The 17,168-nt window shown below is 40.7% G+C and overlaps 2 protein-coding genes across 3 annotated transcripts in view; both read right to left on the bottom strand.

Moving 5' to 3' along the window:
* msrab (methionine sulfoxide reductase Ab) overlaps nt 1-6,890 on the bottom strand; it is a 68,474-nt gene extending 61,584 nt beyond the window's left edge. For both annotated transcript variants that reach the window (XM_008399961.2, XM_017302484.1), the window contains exon 1: nt 6,738-6,890. The gene's annotated coding sequence lies outside the window, so the exon portion shown is untranslated. The remainder of the gene's footprint in view (nt 1-6,737) is intronic.
* Nucleotides 6,891-7,358: 468 nt separating this feature from the next.
* ythdf2 (YTH N6-methyladenosine RNA binding protein F2) lies at nt 7,359-15,724 on the bottom strand. Its single transcript, XM_008399964.2, has 6 exons — nt 15,539-15,724; nt 15,288-15,312; nt 13,157-13,236; nt 10,544-12,241; nt 9,019-9,084; nt 7,359-8,776 (listed from the first exon to the last, which is right to left on the bottom strand). The coding sequence occupies exons 1-6, from the start codon at nt 15,563-15,565 to the stop codon at nt 8,753-8,755; spliced, it is 1,920 nt and encodes a 639-aa protein (XP_008398186.1). The 5' UTR covers nt 15,566-15,724; the 3' UTR covers nt 7,359-8,752.
* Nucleotides 15,725-17,168: the final 1,444 nt, after the last annotated feature.

The following is a 17,168-nucleotide window of genomic DNA, read 5'->3' as shown; positions in this document are numbered from 1 at the left end:
GTGCAAACCTCCCCCCACTTTGCCTGTGTAATCCCTGCCAGCTGGCCCTGTTGGCTAATCCCTGTGCACTGATCAGCTGGGCCATGCATCCAGTACGGGACAGGATAGGGACAGGGGCAGATAGGGGCGGGACATTCGATAGATGTGTGTTTGTGTGTGTGAGAGTGTGTGTGTGTGTGTGTATGGATGTATGTGAGATGGGGGGTGGTGTCGACCAGAAAGCATAAATTGAAGCCCGTGCCTTCTCCTCAGCGCACTGTGTCTGCGTGTGAGCCAGTCGCCTGTCCTCCTCGTCCGTCCGTCCCTTATTTCCCTGTTCTCCTTCTTCTCCCTTGGATCCTCATACATATATACCTACCTGGCTTATATATGTATATTCTACATCCTGGGCTTTTTTTCCCCGTTGTTTCTGGTTTTGTCTTGAGCAGATCCAAATGGATTTTTCCTAAAGCCGATGAACGGCTAGAATTTAGCTGAGTCCGTGTTTTTTTTTTCTTCCTCCTGCTACCTTCTCCTCCTTTCCCCCTTGACTGCATGCGTGACACCTGCCTGCATCCCGTCCCTTCAGTCTCCCCCTGTTTGCCATCCCGCCACCCCTTGTGTCTTCCCAACGCAGAAGAACCCAGACAGGATGGAGATGGAGCGGCGCAGCCACAACTACAGCGGCAACAAACAACAACAAGACCGGGAGCGAGGACCTGAAGGAGGACACACTCTCCATCTTCTCTGCTGTTTTTCGCTTCAGCCTTAGAGAGGAAGGACGTATTCGATCAGAGAAAAGAAAGATTCTGTTTGTGGTAGCATTGTGTAGGGTAAAACGGAAAAAGAGACTGATTGCAGTGATGAAGAGTTTAAAAAAAAAAAAGTGATTTCCTGGAGTGATTTGTATGATAAAAAGCTTCAATTCTGAATTTTTTCCTTCTTTCCATCACACTTTACTGCTTGCAAATCGATTTGTGCGTGTGTGTGTGTTGATATTTAGGTCCTGCTTTCTGGTTTGTACAGATACATGCGCAGAGTGTACAGAGCGAGAGAGAACAGTAAAGAGATGGAGAGCAGGAGGGAGGGCGAGAGGGAGATAGCGACACAGCTTTACCAACTGGGATGAAGATCGGTTTGGTCTGGTTAAGCCGTACTGAGCTCCAGAGATCAGGCGACGCGTAGAGTCCGGCGCTTTGCTCACATCAGGACGTTGCGGAGCGTCGTTGGTGTGTCCTCGTGAAAAAACCGAGCGTCCTTCCTTTGTTTTGCTCTCAGGGGGAAGATGTTCTGCAGGAATGGTAGCGATCAGGTAGCCGGGCAGCTGCTCTCTTTATGGTGCAACAAAGGTAGCTTCGCTCTGCCGCTCTCGTCTCTCTGTTCTGTTTACCCAAACAGCATCTGAAGGCTGTGAACCCTGCTTTGATGACAACACTTTTTTTTTTTTCCTCTCCCCCCCCTCAAATTTTGTTGCTGCACATCCACATTTGCATGCGTGCATGTATATGTGCCGTTCAGTGCGAGCCACCGTTTGCAGTGTGTGTTTGTGTCTTTTTCTGTACTATCTGCACAGAAAACATTATTTTTTTTAAGTCAGACTGCACATTTGTGTGGGATTAACATGGCTGGCACTCTGACGTGTGAAAGACCCGCAGAGCCGCGTCTGAGCCTACAGGGAGGACAGATCACAGGTGAGGAAGAGGGAATGAGAAAGTACAGCTGAGCGGAGGCAGAAATTTCTTTGCACTTTTGCAACAGAAAAGAGGCGAAAACATGCAGCGAAAGAAGGAGTGAAGTTCAACGTGCGGCACATGACAGATTAGAGGAGGACATGGGAGCGTTAGCTGCGAATGCTTGGAAGTTTGGGTTTGAGCTCTTTGTGTTCACAGTGGACCTTGATTTAATTTCAATACAATTAAGGCACGCGGTGAATGCCAAGAGAGAAGCCACAGTCGACCCTCACCTGCAGCGTGTAGGCGACAGGACAGGGCTGCACAGATTAACGCGCTTCACAATCCAGATTAACCAGCCTGCACGCACAGATCCAAGAGGAGCAAATGCATATTTTAGGACACAGACCCACAACCACTGGGCACTGGGCGGTTAACATACTGGTTTCCATATTGTCCCAGCAAACAGAGCCATAGGCAGCGTTGCAGTGTTACTCCTGCAGCCAAGTGGACAGAGGGATCACACTGGGGGGATTTGCCATGTGGTGACAGTGGGACACTTCAAAGGTCTGTGTGTTTTCTGTGAGAATACACTTCCTTATGAGGTAAAAAAAAAAAAGACAAAAAAGAAAAATACTGCCATGATATTACTTATGGGAAGCAATAAATCAAACTCCTGCTGTGTATTTGTCTTGTAAAAAACTCAAAGTCATCCTCCTGCATGTTGGTTTATAACTTTAGCTTCGATTTCAGCTGCAACACGCTTCCCTGCATTTGAAACGATCCGTTTGGGTTTCTCACTTTCAGCATCACACTTGTGTTTTTTCCTTCTTTGAAACATTTCAATAAAGTCGTCGTTTTATGGACTGAATTTCTATCTGTAGTATTTCTTGTCAAAGTACAAAAAAAAAAAAAATCCAATATAAGAAAGCCTCAAGTAATTTTAATAATGAGCATAAATTATTGTATTAAATAAAAGAAAATCACAGCCTTACATCAAACGATTCAAGCTGCAAATCGCTGCAGGCAACAAAGATGTGAGCTGACCTACATCCCAGATGATGGAGGCACAATATGCAGACAAAAATAAAAAAAATGTGGTAAAAATTCATTATTTAAAATAAGTTGACATATAATTCAGATTTATTTCAGACGCAACAGCAGCTAAAAACCTCACTAACAAATTTATTTAAGAGCAAAAGCCGTGTCTTATTTAAAGAAAATAAAAAATAGATACCACAGCTATATAGCAGGTCTACATCTACGCATTTCTATTCGCATGCATTCATCTCCTCACAATGACAGTGTGCAGCGGGTGAGCGTGCCACATATGTTGAGACAGAGGTCATCAACTGTTTTCAGGTCCCTCTGCCTGTCTGCACATTATGCATCGTCACAATGCTCAATACAATTAGGAGACATGCGGAGGGGGATGCCGACCACATCAAACACTGCAGAACCCCTGGTGCTGGAGAGCAGGTGACCATACACAGACGGCCCCTCCCCCACCGCCCAGAAAAACCATCTCCCAACATGACATCTTTTTATTTCTTACATATATGTAAGTAAAAAGAGGTAGGAATATGTCATGAGGCCGCCATATTCAATTAATACTAAAATAAAATAAACATAAATAGCGTAAAATAGAAGATTCTGAAACTTCCAACTGACGATACGCATTTAAAATGCATTGATATATAATAATATTCTCAGAAAAAGATTGTGCAATCTATCTTTTAATACAAACTACATAATGATATTTAGAGGATTAATTTTCTCATTTTGATTGGGAGATTATTTTTTCCCAGTAAAATGCAGGAGAAGACAGAGGCAATCTAATTTAGTCACGAAAATAGAGGTCGGGTTGGCGACATGGCGAAGCGTCACTAATGGAAGAAAGAGATGGATGCCTTATGATAATGAGGGGAAAATAAAGCAGAACCATGACCTTGCAGTGCAAAATGAACCCAAACCGTGTAATACGTCGCTCACAAAAGGATCTCATGAGTCGAGAATGTTTTCTCTGGATCGATCCCGTCAGGATTTAAGATATACATAAATAATTATATCTTCAATCGTAGCTGTATAATCATTTTTATTTATTTTTATGGATTTGATCAATTTAAAGGAAAGAAAATGTTGGTTGAGGATGCCATCTCACACACCATCACAAACTCTCCCATCATGTCTGTTAGTTTGCTACTTCATCTCCTGCATGCTCTCAGCGTAATATTCACTCTGTGGGATGTTCCAGAGCTGACCCTCCTCCTCCTTCTCCTCCTCTTCTTCCTCCACCTCCAGCACCACTTTCTCTTTCTTCTCCGCCGCCCTCTCCGTATGGGGCATCTCCATGCGCCCCTGCTTTATGGCTGCTCATTTGCATCCCAGGAGGGGCTGAAAGGCGTCCCCAGAGACACGCAGATAAGGGTCACAGGAGAACCCCTTGAGGGCGGCACGCTTGCCTCGCGCACACACACACACACACACACACACACACACACACACACACCCTCCCCCCCACCACAACACACAGACGACACGTGCCATGGAGCTCCCTCCCTCCCGACACACTCAACGCTCACCAGCCGTGGCTCTTTTATAGGCTGTTGTCACTTTGTTAGATGCCGGCCATTCACCATAAACTCGCCTGTAATAAGGGTGAATCTGATTTCTGAGGGTTATCCCCAGCAGTGGGCGACACAGACTTGAAGTTTTGTCGTATTTTGCTGTACTGTTGTGATAATGAAACATTTGGGGTGGGCATTTATTGTGTTGTTTATCATTTATCATTCATGCCATAATAAGATTTCTGATTTATCGTTGTTGCAATAAATTCTTATTAATGATGCAAAAACCCCAAAACTTTTCACTGTTTGTTTAATGAGAGCGTAGATTAATATCATTAATTTGAAAATGTGATTCAGAGCCGTTATTGTGTGCAGTCACACGTCTGCATGTGACGTTTATCATTATCACAGCAGTACTACAAAATATCGTGATAAAATTTTAAGTCGATATCGCCCACCCCCCACGATAAATGTAATAAAAACGATTTATATATCCGAGAGTGCGTTGAAAAATTACCTCGCGGGTGAAGCTCGTCAAAATGCATCAACACAACGAATCTAATATGGCATTTAAAGAACAAGCACTTGACGGAGTTTGGCTACATCGAGGCTCACTGCAGGGAAATAAGGACATCCGAGCGGCCAGATAGCAGGTAAAGCAGCGCACAGCTACCAACACTCAACCGGATTAGCATCACGGTCAGAAAGCTAAACTAACAACCAGAAAAGTAATTAAAGTCTTCGAGCTAGCAGTGTAAGACGCTGGTTCTGCTCTCACTTTTGGACCCCCGCTACGCGCTACTGATAGTAATATTTCACAGACGGAGCGCAACTCAACCTCCACCAGACAGTGAACTTTTACATCTGCTTAAAGCTGCAGCATCTAACTTAAAAAATAAAAAAACGATCTTAGATATGTATTAAAATGTGTCTATTATGTCTAAATTAGGTGAATTTATTGCCAGATAATTTTTCCATTTTGTCAGATAACATAGTATCATTTATACCAAAAGCGAAAAATTGGCAACCATTCCAGGCGATTGGTAGCAGTGATCAGTGATCGGCTTCATTGATGATCAGTATTGGAATCGGCATCAAAAAACCTGATCGGAGCATCCCTATAACATCTTTTACACTGAACCATCCAGATGTTGCAAATTAAGCCTAAAGCCATCAGTGTGAAACCTCTGGCAGAACGAACGTACAGCGAAAGTCAGAATGTGCACGACCTTGTTACAAAGGTCAAATTTCTGTAGCATAAAAAAATTCTACAACCAAAAACTTTATTTTTTCCAACATGCCTAGTGTACAAGTCAACTAAAAAACACATTTAGTAGGAGAAAATAACTAGACTAAAACAGATTCTGTTTTTCCTCCTACCAACAATCTTATCCAATCATCAGAGATGACCGGTACCCCAAGGTTCCATCCTCAGACGCATCCCGTTTAGCAAACATGCTTCCGCTCACGTTATAAAAAGCAGTTATGAGATTAGGTCCCATACATATGCAGGTGACTCATAACTCCATCATAATGTCACCAGGTGACTATGAACCCATTCAAGCACTGAAGAGAGGCTGGAAACAAGTCAGAGCATGGATGTACCATAACCTTCTCCAGCTCAGCACAAACAAAACTGAAGTCATCTTTGGATGCTAACATAAACAATGTAGAGTTAGCTACTGCGGCTAAAAACTACTGATCAGGCCCAAAAGCTGATGGAAAATATGTTTTAAGATACTTTTGTTAGTTTATAAATCACTGAATGGCTTAGCAACAGAATACTTTAAAGAGCTGTTGTTTTCCCATCAAGCTTCCAGACCAATCAAGTCTTCTGGTTCAAGTCCACTCTGCATTCCCAGAATCAGAACCAAACCAGGAGAAGCAACATTCTATTTTATGGGTCACTAATGTGGAGCAAATTTCCAGAAAAATGCATAATTGCTGAAACACTGAGCTCCTGCTGTTGGCTTGGAAGTGGCTAAAAACCCATTGTTTATGTTAAGTCCTACTACAATCTACTGTTAATATGCTGACAATTAGTCTGACTGCAAGAATATCAAATAGTCAGCCAATTTATTTTTTACTAACAGGTCTACACCGGTACATATATTAGATTTCTGCTTGTTTAAATGCGAAAAATGCGTCAAAGTGCACAATAAATGCCCTTTTGAATTTTTTTGCAAATGTAAAATGTTGGATATCAAATTAGACATTACGGTGATTATTATGGCACTTACTACCCACATCACTTTAAAAGCTCTATTTTTAAGACGTATATAAACCGCTGAGGCACCTCTAGCCCTGAAGAAACATATTCAGAAATGTAGAAAATCCGAAATGAAAGCTGCAATACAGGCTGCTGTTCATTTACACACCAACGTTGCGCAAGCGTGACCAAAAATCTTCTTGAAAAGCCTAATTCAGTTAATTTCTTGCAGATTATAAAGCTTTTCTCAATTTCCGATCAGATACGTGATAAATTTCCACACCGGTACATTTTATAGACAGTATTGCTTACCTTGTAGCACAAGGCCTCGTGTCCAGGAAGCCTGAGGCGATGAACTGAATCCGGCTGAAGAACTTGGGACGGTAAACGATCATGTGTCGCCCTCTTGTGTCCGCTTCGACTATTACAGAAATAATTTCCAAGACAGAAAATGGCGGAATGTGGATTAATCGAATATTTATGGTAATTACGGAATCTTGTACGTGTCATATTTTACAAAATGTCATTTTCCACCAATTAGTGAGTGTATGTAAGGTTTTTAATCAAGCTGAGTCACCACATTTCATGCCAAAAAAAACAACTGAAACGATCCGAAATACGTAGTTCTAGGATGTATTTTCAATTTACCTTAAGCAGGTAGAAGATGCATTATTCTAAACACAATCATGAGAAGTTGACGGCTTTTCCCGGACAGTTTCACCGCAGACATTTGACTTGAATGCCTAAAGAACACAAAGGTGTGTCTGCAACAACCGCATTCCATTTATAAAAATTCTGGTTTGACACACAATAACCGACATGCACCAATGCAGAGGTGGAATTCAATCCTCATGAAAACATCAGTTTAAACTTTACTGGTTTAAAGGAGAATAAGTGCAAGTACAAATAGCCAATGAGAAGCAAAACCCAACATAACTTTGTGGAGCATCTTTATTATGCCACAAATAAAAGCCAGTAGTTCTCAAGGTTTCCTTTTTTTTTTCTAAACTGACAATGACACCGAGCAATGCATGGCTGCAATTAATGATTTATTATGAATGTCTGGCTGAGCAGAAATAAGAATTGGGGAGTGTGGAGGACAAGGTGACAGAAAAGTGGAGCAGTAGGAAAGGCAAAGCAGGGTTAAAGTAGAGCCTCCATCATTTGCAGGTTGATTATAACTGAGCAGAAAAAAAACATTAATACCATGTAAAAACAAGCTGAATAAAGAAGCCACTTTCAAGTCGAACATAAGGAATGCACACAACTCTGCTGAATATACCACATTTATTACTTTTGAACTGATTAATAGAAAGAGTGGGGGCAAGGCCACTCGCATCAGTCATAAGAAAACGGAAGAAAAAAAAGCAGCCCATAGCAACAATGACTCAACTTCTTCAAGAGAAAGAAAGAAAAAGGCGTAAAGTCCAATGAAGACTGTTAACAGACGGCCCCATTTTTCCCCATAAAATTATACAGTGAGCAAAAGCTCAACTTAACATGTTCTCTGAATTTAAACATTTAACCCCCTTCCTTTGTGTTCCTGCCTTGATCCTCCTCACCCCACCTCCCCTACACACTCCGACAACATGTGAAAACACAGAGGGCGTTACTTTTTTCTTCTTTTTTTTTAAACGAACATCTGTAGTCCTCCTAAACAAAAACATGGCAAGCATGTACAAACAGAAACTGAAGTGAGAATAGTTGGCACCAGCCGTCGGTGAGGAATCCACTGTGGAAGAAGTTGCTCTGGGTTTCTCGGTTGATGATCTGAGCATCATTTGCAGACAGGTGTAAGAGTTGCTTTTAAAGATGAAGATCTTTCCATTCTTTTTTTTTTTTTTTTTTTTGAGCAGAGGGGGACGCTAATTTTTTCTATTTGCTTTCTGTATGGATTTTTGATCATTAAGGTTTGTGTGAGAATTACAGACTCAAGTCTTGGACCATAAAAAAAATGGATGCCGATCCTTGTGTTTACAAAAATAAAGGAAAGAAAGAAGGAAAGGAAAAAGCAGCATACAAGGAAAAAGCGTATGTAGTGGAATGGGGTAGGGCAAAAAAAAAAAAAAAAAAAAAAGGATTTCAGCTAAGGATGCTATGCATTTAGTTGTAGTCCTATGAATAATCGTTTCCTTTTTACTACAAGTTCGAAGTAAGTCTTTAAAGTCAAAAGAAATCAAAGTCTTCATTTAGTTATTTTTTCCTTTTGTCCTTTGTTAAATCTTCACCCCTATTAGAATTTCTTAGAGATCTGAATGTAATAATGTACTGGAGCGGACAGGGTTTTAGGAAGGGGCATTGCAGTCCTTTGACCAAAGCACCAACTGTTACTTGACTCGTCCTTGGCGCTCCTGGAAAAAAGAAGAAGCAACAATTAAAAACAATAAGTACAAAATAAAGTACAATAAAACATGTTTTTCCCCATTTCCAATGGATTTATAACAGAAGGGGATAGATTGTATACTGTGAAGAGTGTCAAATAACTGCAGGTAGAATAAAAAAGCAAACACATTTTTATTAAAAAGTCAACATACCATGGCATAAATCAACAATACATGTGCATCAAATTACTCCTGAGCTCAAGCAAAGTTACCTGAAGCCTGTAATGACTCCTGTTGCTTGGGTTGCTGGGATATGGCTCACTGCCTTGGACCTCCACCTGTCAGACACAGCACAGGAAACTGAGCACAACATAAACAACGTGGTCTCCATCCATAGACTTCAATTATAACCAAACATTTTAGATTAAAAACAACTTTTGATACCGTAAAAATAATATAGTACAATTAGAGTAGTAATCCAATACAAAGAGAAGTTAATATTTTCAGAAATTTATGAAAATAAACCGTTTCTAAGCATTTATTTAAATGTTCAAAATGACATTCAAGAAATGTAAAACTACACAGCAAAGAAATGGACTGTAAAAGTATGTTTCCAATAATCATACATGTACAGTTTAACTGTAAAACTGTTCTGTGTGCAAACACATGGAAGAAAGGAATAATTTTTTTTTTATTAAATCAAACACCCCAACCTGTGAAAGAATCCAAAATCTGCTGCTTGATACTTTTATTCCTCATGCTTTAAATTCACTATGTAAATGATAAAGTGCAACAACTGTAAAATAAATATAGTATTTCACCGTTTCATGGTCTAATCTGGTTCATTGTAAAGCCAAAAGTTAAAGGTTACAACAAAAAGAAAGGAGTTAAGCTTCTGGACTATACCAGAAAGTGTTACACACCCTATTGTGTGCTATGGCAAGTAGCTACTGCACACATTGGTATATTGAAATATCTGGAGAGATGCGATGCATGCCTATTTTCTTCTTCCATCACTCTGTGGCCTTCAGCATCTTAGCCAAGGTCATCTGTGTCCAGTGTGAGGATCTGCTGCCATGAGACTCCAACTAAATATTACATTAGCATGTAAAATGCAATTTCATAACACTTGGAATATATTAACCAACAATTACTGCTCTCCAAACAGTAGCGTGAATATTGCACACACTCGTGTTGCGATGATATTTTGTCCGGCTGTAGTTCCTGCATACAAACCAAAACCACCACCAATATGGCAGCTAAGCTGAAAAATAACATTCACACACATATTCAGGGTATTTCCAGTTTATAATTTGACTTATGACTAAAATATATAAGAACTGCACAATACTTTGCTATATTGTCATGTGTTTGCATATTAACACTGGAAAGCAGTAATTGAAGGCTAATATACACCAAGTGTCATCAATGTACACTTTGGATGCCGATAAGGCTAGATACAAGTTTCACTGTAGTAGATTCCCACAATTGACAGATCATGGTAATCTGCCAAAGGTCAGAGGTCATGAGTAAAAAGAAAAAGTGGATTTCTTCTAATTGATACAACAATCATTACATTTACCTACAACACTGTTTTTTTATATTGTGCAGCTCAAGTGATAAACAGAGGAGGGATAAACAAGTCAGAGAAAATAGTTCAACTTAGAATAAAAATCAAACTTGTACTAAAACTTTTCATTCTGTATAATGTGACAGAAAAACTCAATATATAACGACATTCAGAGTTGAACAAATGTTTTATTACACGTTTCAATCATTTTAGGAATGGTGTTTTACCTTTTTCACACACTCTTCCTCCTCCTGACGCTTCTCATAGTGAGAGAAGTCATCGAAGATGGAAGTGGTGTGTTTATATCCAGCGATGATCTTTAACACCTGCCTGGCCTTGTCCAGCGGTACCTCCTGTGTGTCCCGAGAGTTGGTCACCGGTTTGTTTTCGTTGTTCTCTAGCCGAATGTGCCTCAGCTGACTGTTGGGAACGTCTTTTACAAAGATCCAGCGCACGTCGAAGCGGCCCTTCCACTTGTCCTGCGACCACACGCCAGCAGACGTGTTGTAGTCCACCGGTGAGCGCATCTCCGCTACACCGCAGAAGTGCCCGCTACCGTTGACGCTGAACAGAAGATAAAGCGGCCCTTTGCCCGCCAACGAGCGGTAAGCGGCGTCGAGCCGCTTGTTGCCGTGCTCCGTGCTGCACCAAATGTTGTACTTGATGGAGCGGTGGATGTCGTCCTCGGAGTAGCTCTTGATGATGAACACGCGGCCCTGCTTGAGGTTCCAGTCGAAGTCCTTGGGGTTGTAGTTGTTAACCATCCGCAGCTTTTCTAAAACGGGGTGAGGCTCGGACGGGACTCCGGGAACCACGCTGACGCTGGAAGAGGAGGGAGGCGACTGGCCTGACCCGCTTCCGCCGGCGTCTCCAAACCCATTGGCCCGGTTACGCGGAGGGACCCAGCGAGTCGGTTGAGAAGGCTGCTGCTGTTGTTGGTGGTTTGGCGGTGGTGGACCCTGGGAGAGGGGTTGGGGTATCTGAGCCATACCTGGCTGTCCAGTAGGTGGAAGATGATGCTGCCCCAGCTGGGAGACAGGTGGAACCAGCTGTCCATTGCTCAGAGGCATCTGTGGGTTCCCTGCAGCTGTGGCTCCAGGCTGCGGAGAAGCCTGATTAGGTGGCTGCCCGTTGCTGGGAATAGAGGGCACCTGCTGAGGGGTGGCAGCTTTGGGCATGGTGCCCTTGTTGTCCCAAGTGCCAATGTCCATGTTGTGTTTAATGGGCGGAGGAGGCAAATTGGCACCTGCCATGCCACCCTTGGTTTTAAGCTTGGGTTGAGGCTTGGCGGGTTTGCTGGCAATGTCGGCCCAGGAGGCCGGCTTGGGTGGAGCAATGGAGACGGGGGGCATGCTGGGAGGTCCAACAGAAGATACAGGGCCCAATGGCCCCCCACCAGGCAGCCCAGAGCCAACCACCTTCGGAGCCATTTCTCCATTCCCACCAGGGGCAGCACCACCGATTTTAAGACCCGCCATGCCCTGGTCCAGGCTGTTCATGCCAGGTGCCTTGTTGAGGGGTTCGTTGGCAGCAGGTGCAAATGGAGACTGTCCATCAATCATGGCACCCCCAAGCGAGCTGGGGGCGTAGGCGTAGCTGCTGCTGTAGCCAGAGCTCTGCGGTGTCCCCGACTGTCCCTGAGAGCTGCTGTTGCCCCATGCGGAGAAGTCGATGCCGCTGGGGAAAAAGTTGAAGCCATGCTGGCCCAGGAACGGGTTGCTCCCCAGGGGACCGGGCTGGCCGAACATTGCATCTGGGAGGTAGTGGGGTTCGCCATTGCTCAGCTGTCCATAGGAGGCCAGGTAAGGCATAGGAGGGTCCCCACCAGTGGACCACGCTGCCTCATTCAGGGAGTAGGAAAAACCAATGGAAGGACTGTAGTAGCTGGGCATGTACGAGTCCGACATGGCCGTATAGGCATTGCTCTGCAACAGAAACAGACACGGTATTAACAGTGTTTCAAATAACACTCCATATTATTCCCGCACATTTATCATGTCAAAATTCCATATTTGTCCAGAATCCAGCATACTTTTCAGCCAATTTTTACAGTATAAATACAGAAGTTCACTATGTAGTCATCTGGAGATACCTTCACACTGACTGGACTCGGTAAATATAAAAAACCTCTGACTTAAGAGGATGGATAAACAGCAGCAAATTATACCAACAACAGATTGAAGGATGGATACAACAAGTCAGTTTCAAACCCCTAAAAAACAACACTGGATAAAACTTCTGATCCCAAAATATCAGTCTAGTCTAAAAGCATTACCAAAAGGGCAACTAAACAGGATTATAATGAAAACACAATCTCCTGGAATATTTAAACACAAATAGACCTTCAGCATCTCTCACTCATTTGTAACTTCTTAGTAGAGAGAGGTAGCAAACGGACCTCTCTCTACTCCATGGCATTTCCTTACAGGTAAAACAACAACCAAATACTTGTTAAAAGTTTTCAGATATAAAATCCTTCAATCCTTAGAAAAGCAAAATAAATGACGCTATACAGATTAAAAGGTGGAGGATGACTTTTTTTTTTTTAATGAATAAAAATTAATCAGTGATGCCCCAGATAACAGAATTCAACTGGAAACAAGTTTTTGTAAATTAAGTTTCAAATAATTTTACATGGAAAACAATTTTTATAAATTTGAACCCATTGTAGGCAAGTAGGAAGGTGGTTTTTTGTGATTATTTTTTATTTAATTTGCAAACTCCACTTCCATCATTGTCAAAAAATAATAAAGGTATGTTTTTTATTAGTGCATGATGAAAATGCGGACATGGTGGTCAACGCGTTTCATCACCTTCTCAAACCTCAGTCAAATGCTCACCTGTCTGGCCTGAGTATTCAGGTAAGGCTCAAACTCATCGTCATTCAAAGTATCCTTTTGGGTCACAGCTCCGTTTTGCACTGAACAGAAAAAAGACAAACAGGTTTGTGAATCCGATATAGAAATGTTATAGTTTCTATTTATATCACCATCATCGCCTGACTTTTTCTAAACAAAAAATCATCTGATTAAACTTATCAGATGATGAGGGAGCAGCCAGAGCAAGTTAAAAGATGTTTTGATGCACTGAAGAGGCGGACTTTGTTACTGATAACAGATCAAAATGATATAAAAACCCATGAAAGACAGAAATGTGAGTAAGACTGCAATAAAGTTGAAATCTAACACACAAGAAACGTTAGTTATTAACTGCTATGTTACCATCAGTGAATCTGGGCTGATATTTCTGCAACGATCACTGGATCTGTATTTACATTAATAGTAATGTAAATTCAGAATGCTATTCCTCATCCACGTACTTCCTGTTAGGGGGATAATGGAAGACTTTTGATTCAAAGAAAGTGTGCCAAATTTGTTTGTAGGTAGGCTAATTTTTTAAAACCCTATGTAGTCTAAAGTTTTTAAGCTCTAGTAAAACAAAACTCAACTAATCTGAAATCTCTGATTTCAAACCAGAGGGAAAAAGTGTGTCTAATGGTGTTGAGATTATCAGAAAAATGTAATTTAAATGCTAGTGCTGGAAAACTGATAATATTGACATTTTTCAGATCCTTTTCTTTACCTTTACACAACGTTGCCACCACTATGGGTGGCTTTAGATTCTCTGTCACTAAACATGTAGAAGATGTTTTATGAGGCTTGGGAACTATGACAGTAAATGTAAATGGTCCAATATTATAGAATTAAACACAGTGTGAATAAATGGCATATAATACACAGTATCCAGCCAAATAATGTTTTATAATCGCTATGTTGTGTTTAAACTATGATTTAAAGTACATCTAATGCAAAATCAGAAGCAGAATCCTCCTAATGTGATAAATGCCAAGTCTATTGTGACTTTGAAAGTACATTTTCCTTTCAAAATGTCAAAATATTTTACAATTTATAGGTTGGACAGAATAATGACATCCAGGACTTTTGAACATTTTGTTTGACAGATGGTTGACAATTTTTCGTAAACAATCTCAAATTCAGCACATCTATTAAAAGTAACAGTTGATTTTTTTTATTTATAATTTTATTGTTCAATAGATTAATGCCTTGAGAATTAATTGTCTTTAGACTGAATGATTAAAACATATTTCATAACTACATAAAAAATAAAAATTACACACATTTTGTGATATTACGTTTTGGGTTGCAACTTGTCGTTTTGGGAGGACATAATTGCTCGAGGATTTTGGATTTTAACATTTTAAACTTTCATATACGTCTGTGCCATTTGAAGTTAATTTTAAATTAATTCCTTTCGACATTCAACTCTTCTGAAAATGTTGATAGCAAATTTTGCTGAAATTTCTTCTGGCATCCCGCTAATCACCAAGTATCACAGTAAAGATTGATAACTGCAAGTGGAATCATAGAAACAGGTCAAAATTTATTGAAATGTATACTTATAGCGTTAGTGGTAAAGTGGTGGTAAAGCATGTGTAGAGACGTGTCGTTTCGGGTTAACATAGCAACATGCTAACATTAGCACGCTACCAAGCGACGAGTCCTTTCAACTTGACGGGTTTGGCTGACATTAGCCATAGAGAAAGGCACCTGTAGATTAAACGCAGCTAAAATGCCGTTTAGTGTGTGCTGTAGAGTAAGACTGAGTGTTAAAACGTTGTCTTTGTTCAGTTCTTTGGCCAGAAAAGCGACCAGTCTAACCAGGAAAACGATGCCGACGTGAATCATTTTGCTATTAACATTAGCAAGTCAACGCTACCTGTGGGGACCCTTTTAAAACTTGTACCGTAAACGCTCCAGAACCGGTTTTAGATAAAACAACGTTGCGGTTTTTATATTTAAACCTATAATATGCGTAAAACTAGTTTGTGATAGACATAGAGGGGCCTTTTACCAGCAACAAGCTAACAGCACTCGTGAACGCAGGATTTTCAGAGCGCACGGCACGTAAGGAGATCCGTATTCACAACCCCAGTCAGTGAGTAGCTCTTACCTTTATTAGCTTGGCCTTTCGGTCTCTGGATTGGGTCCAGGTGATTCATGAAGGTTTGATTTATGAGAAGAGAGGAAGGGGAAAAAATAGATGAAGAGATGTATTTTCAGCAGTCAGTTTGTTTTGCAGGTGGTCAGGCCTACTGCACTACTGAGCCACAGCCGCTGCCTCGAAGCTAAGCTACCTGCGCTAGCCGTCGCGATGCTGACAAATTTGGCCCTCGCAAACGTTCAGAAAATACCTCTTTTTACCTGTTCAAGAAGGCTGCTGGCTGACATGTCTTTCCCCCCCCACGGCCTGTGTAACTGTATTCTCTCCTAATTAACAGCGGCGGGGTGTACAATTTGTCCGGCTATGAAGGAGTTTCAGGCAAGCACTCTTATCTCTCTACAGAGCCTGGTTTCTACACAATGGCGGGCTGCAGTTTGCTTGACAGACTCCTCAACATGGCTGGGCGGCCCTCGTCAACTCAGAATGACATTTATTCACAGTGAACACGCGCCCCCTAGTGACTGGGAGGAACAAGATACGAAGGTCCGTTAAAGGTGGATAGAATACCCTAAATTGTACTAAAGAAGGAGTAGCACTACTTCAAAAAAAAAAAAAATTAGGGTCTTTCTGTTTGTTGTCTTTTTTCTTTTCTTTTTTTTTTGTTTAGAAAAAATCAGAACCTTAAGATGAAAGTCACTTTAATTTCAAAATTCTCACTTCTGGAATTTTTTTTGGGGAAAAAAAATCAGAATTCTGAAGTTATAGCCAGAATTCTTTTTTTTTCTCCGTGGCTCTAATCGTCCTCCGTAACTTCAACATAGTTTTACTAATATAAAAATGAAAAGTTTCCACCTAAGGAATTACTCAAGAGTTAAAAAAATATTCCACATGAAGGCTACTTTTAATTTAAGTACTGAGTAACTGATCAGAATATCTTATGATGTCATCAGATAGACAAAGCATGTAGTTTTGTGTAACTTCTAGTATTTAAAAAATTGAAATGAAAAGTATAATATAAATAAATACCCTCTAAAGGCACAACAAGCTCAACAAATAGAAATGGCATTAGAATAACAAATCCTGTGCACGAAAAAGAAGTCTGACTTTAACATAAACTATAGATGTGTGAGTCTTTCTGGTGCTTTTTTAGTTAAAATGCATTTACTCTTCATTCAGTGAAGTACGTCACAGTGGAGTAGCCAGATATTTTACTCAAGTTAGCGATACTAAATGTAGCTGTTATTACCCACTTCTGAAAAGAACTGTAGATGTTACAGAACTCAAGGCTTAACTTTTTATTTAAATATTTATCCAAGATACTTTAAACATGTATAGCAATTTGCAAAGTATTTATATTTTCTAATTTTGTCACATTGTCACACCAACCTAAAGTGCATTTTATCAGGATTTGAGGTGACTGACTAAGTGAAAGTAGTGCATAGTTGTAAATTAGAAGGAAAATCAAAAATAATTTTCTATTTTATACAAATAAAAATCTGAATGTGTGACCTGCATTTGTATTCAGCCCTCTTGGTTCTCGGTAGAATCATATTATGGAGCAATTACAGATATGAGTCCTTGAGTATATCATTTCTAGCTTTGCATGTCAAGAGATACAAATTTTGCTCATCCTTCTTTTGCAAAATAGCTCAAACTAAGTCAGATGGGGCAGAAAGCATTGGTCAACATAAAGCTTCAAGTCTTACTGCAGATTTTAAGTTTGGGAGCACAAACAAGGAATTTTCATTCGGTTCCACTTTGTTCACAGTGCCGATAATTTAAATATAGATATTTAAGAATGGAAATGGAAAAAAAAGCTTTGTAAATAAGTATTTACAGACAATACTATGAATACTTTTACAAGACAACACATGCTTTTCAGTAAAAAGT

The sequence above is a fragment of the Poecilia reticulata genome, linkage group LG22 (genome assembly GCF_000633615.1).
Source record: "Poecilia reticulata strain Guanapo linkage group LG22, Guppy_female_1.0+MT, whole genome shotgun sequence".
NCBI lineage: Eukaryota > Metazoa > Chordata > Actinopteri > Cyprinodontiformes > Poeciliidae > Poecilia > Poecilia reticulata.
The sequence above is the reverse complement of the archived record's forward strand: the minus strand, read 5'-3'. Positions and strand labels throughout refer to the sequence as shown.

Bases quoted from the DNA above. Each gene is read 5' to 3' on its own strand.
- ythdf2 (XM_008399964.2), bottom strand. From the start codon at position 15,565: ATGTCAGCCAGCAGCCTTCTTGAACAG. The intron at 15,313-15,538 runs GTAAAAAGAGGT...GACCCAATCCAG, and splicing joins CCAGCAGCCTTCTTGAACAG to AGACCGAAAGGCCAAGCTAA. The intron at 8,777-9,018 runs GTAACTTTGCTT...TCTTTTTTCCAG, and splicing joins GGAGTCATTACAGGCTTCAG to GAGCGCCAAGGACGAGTCAA.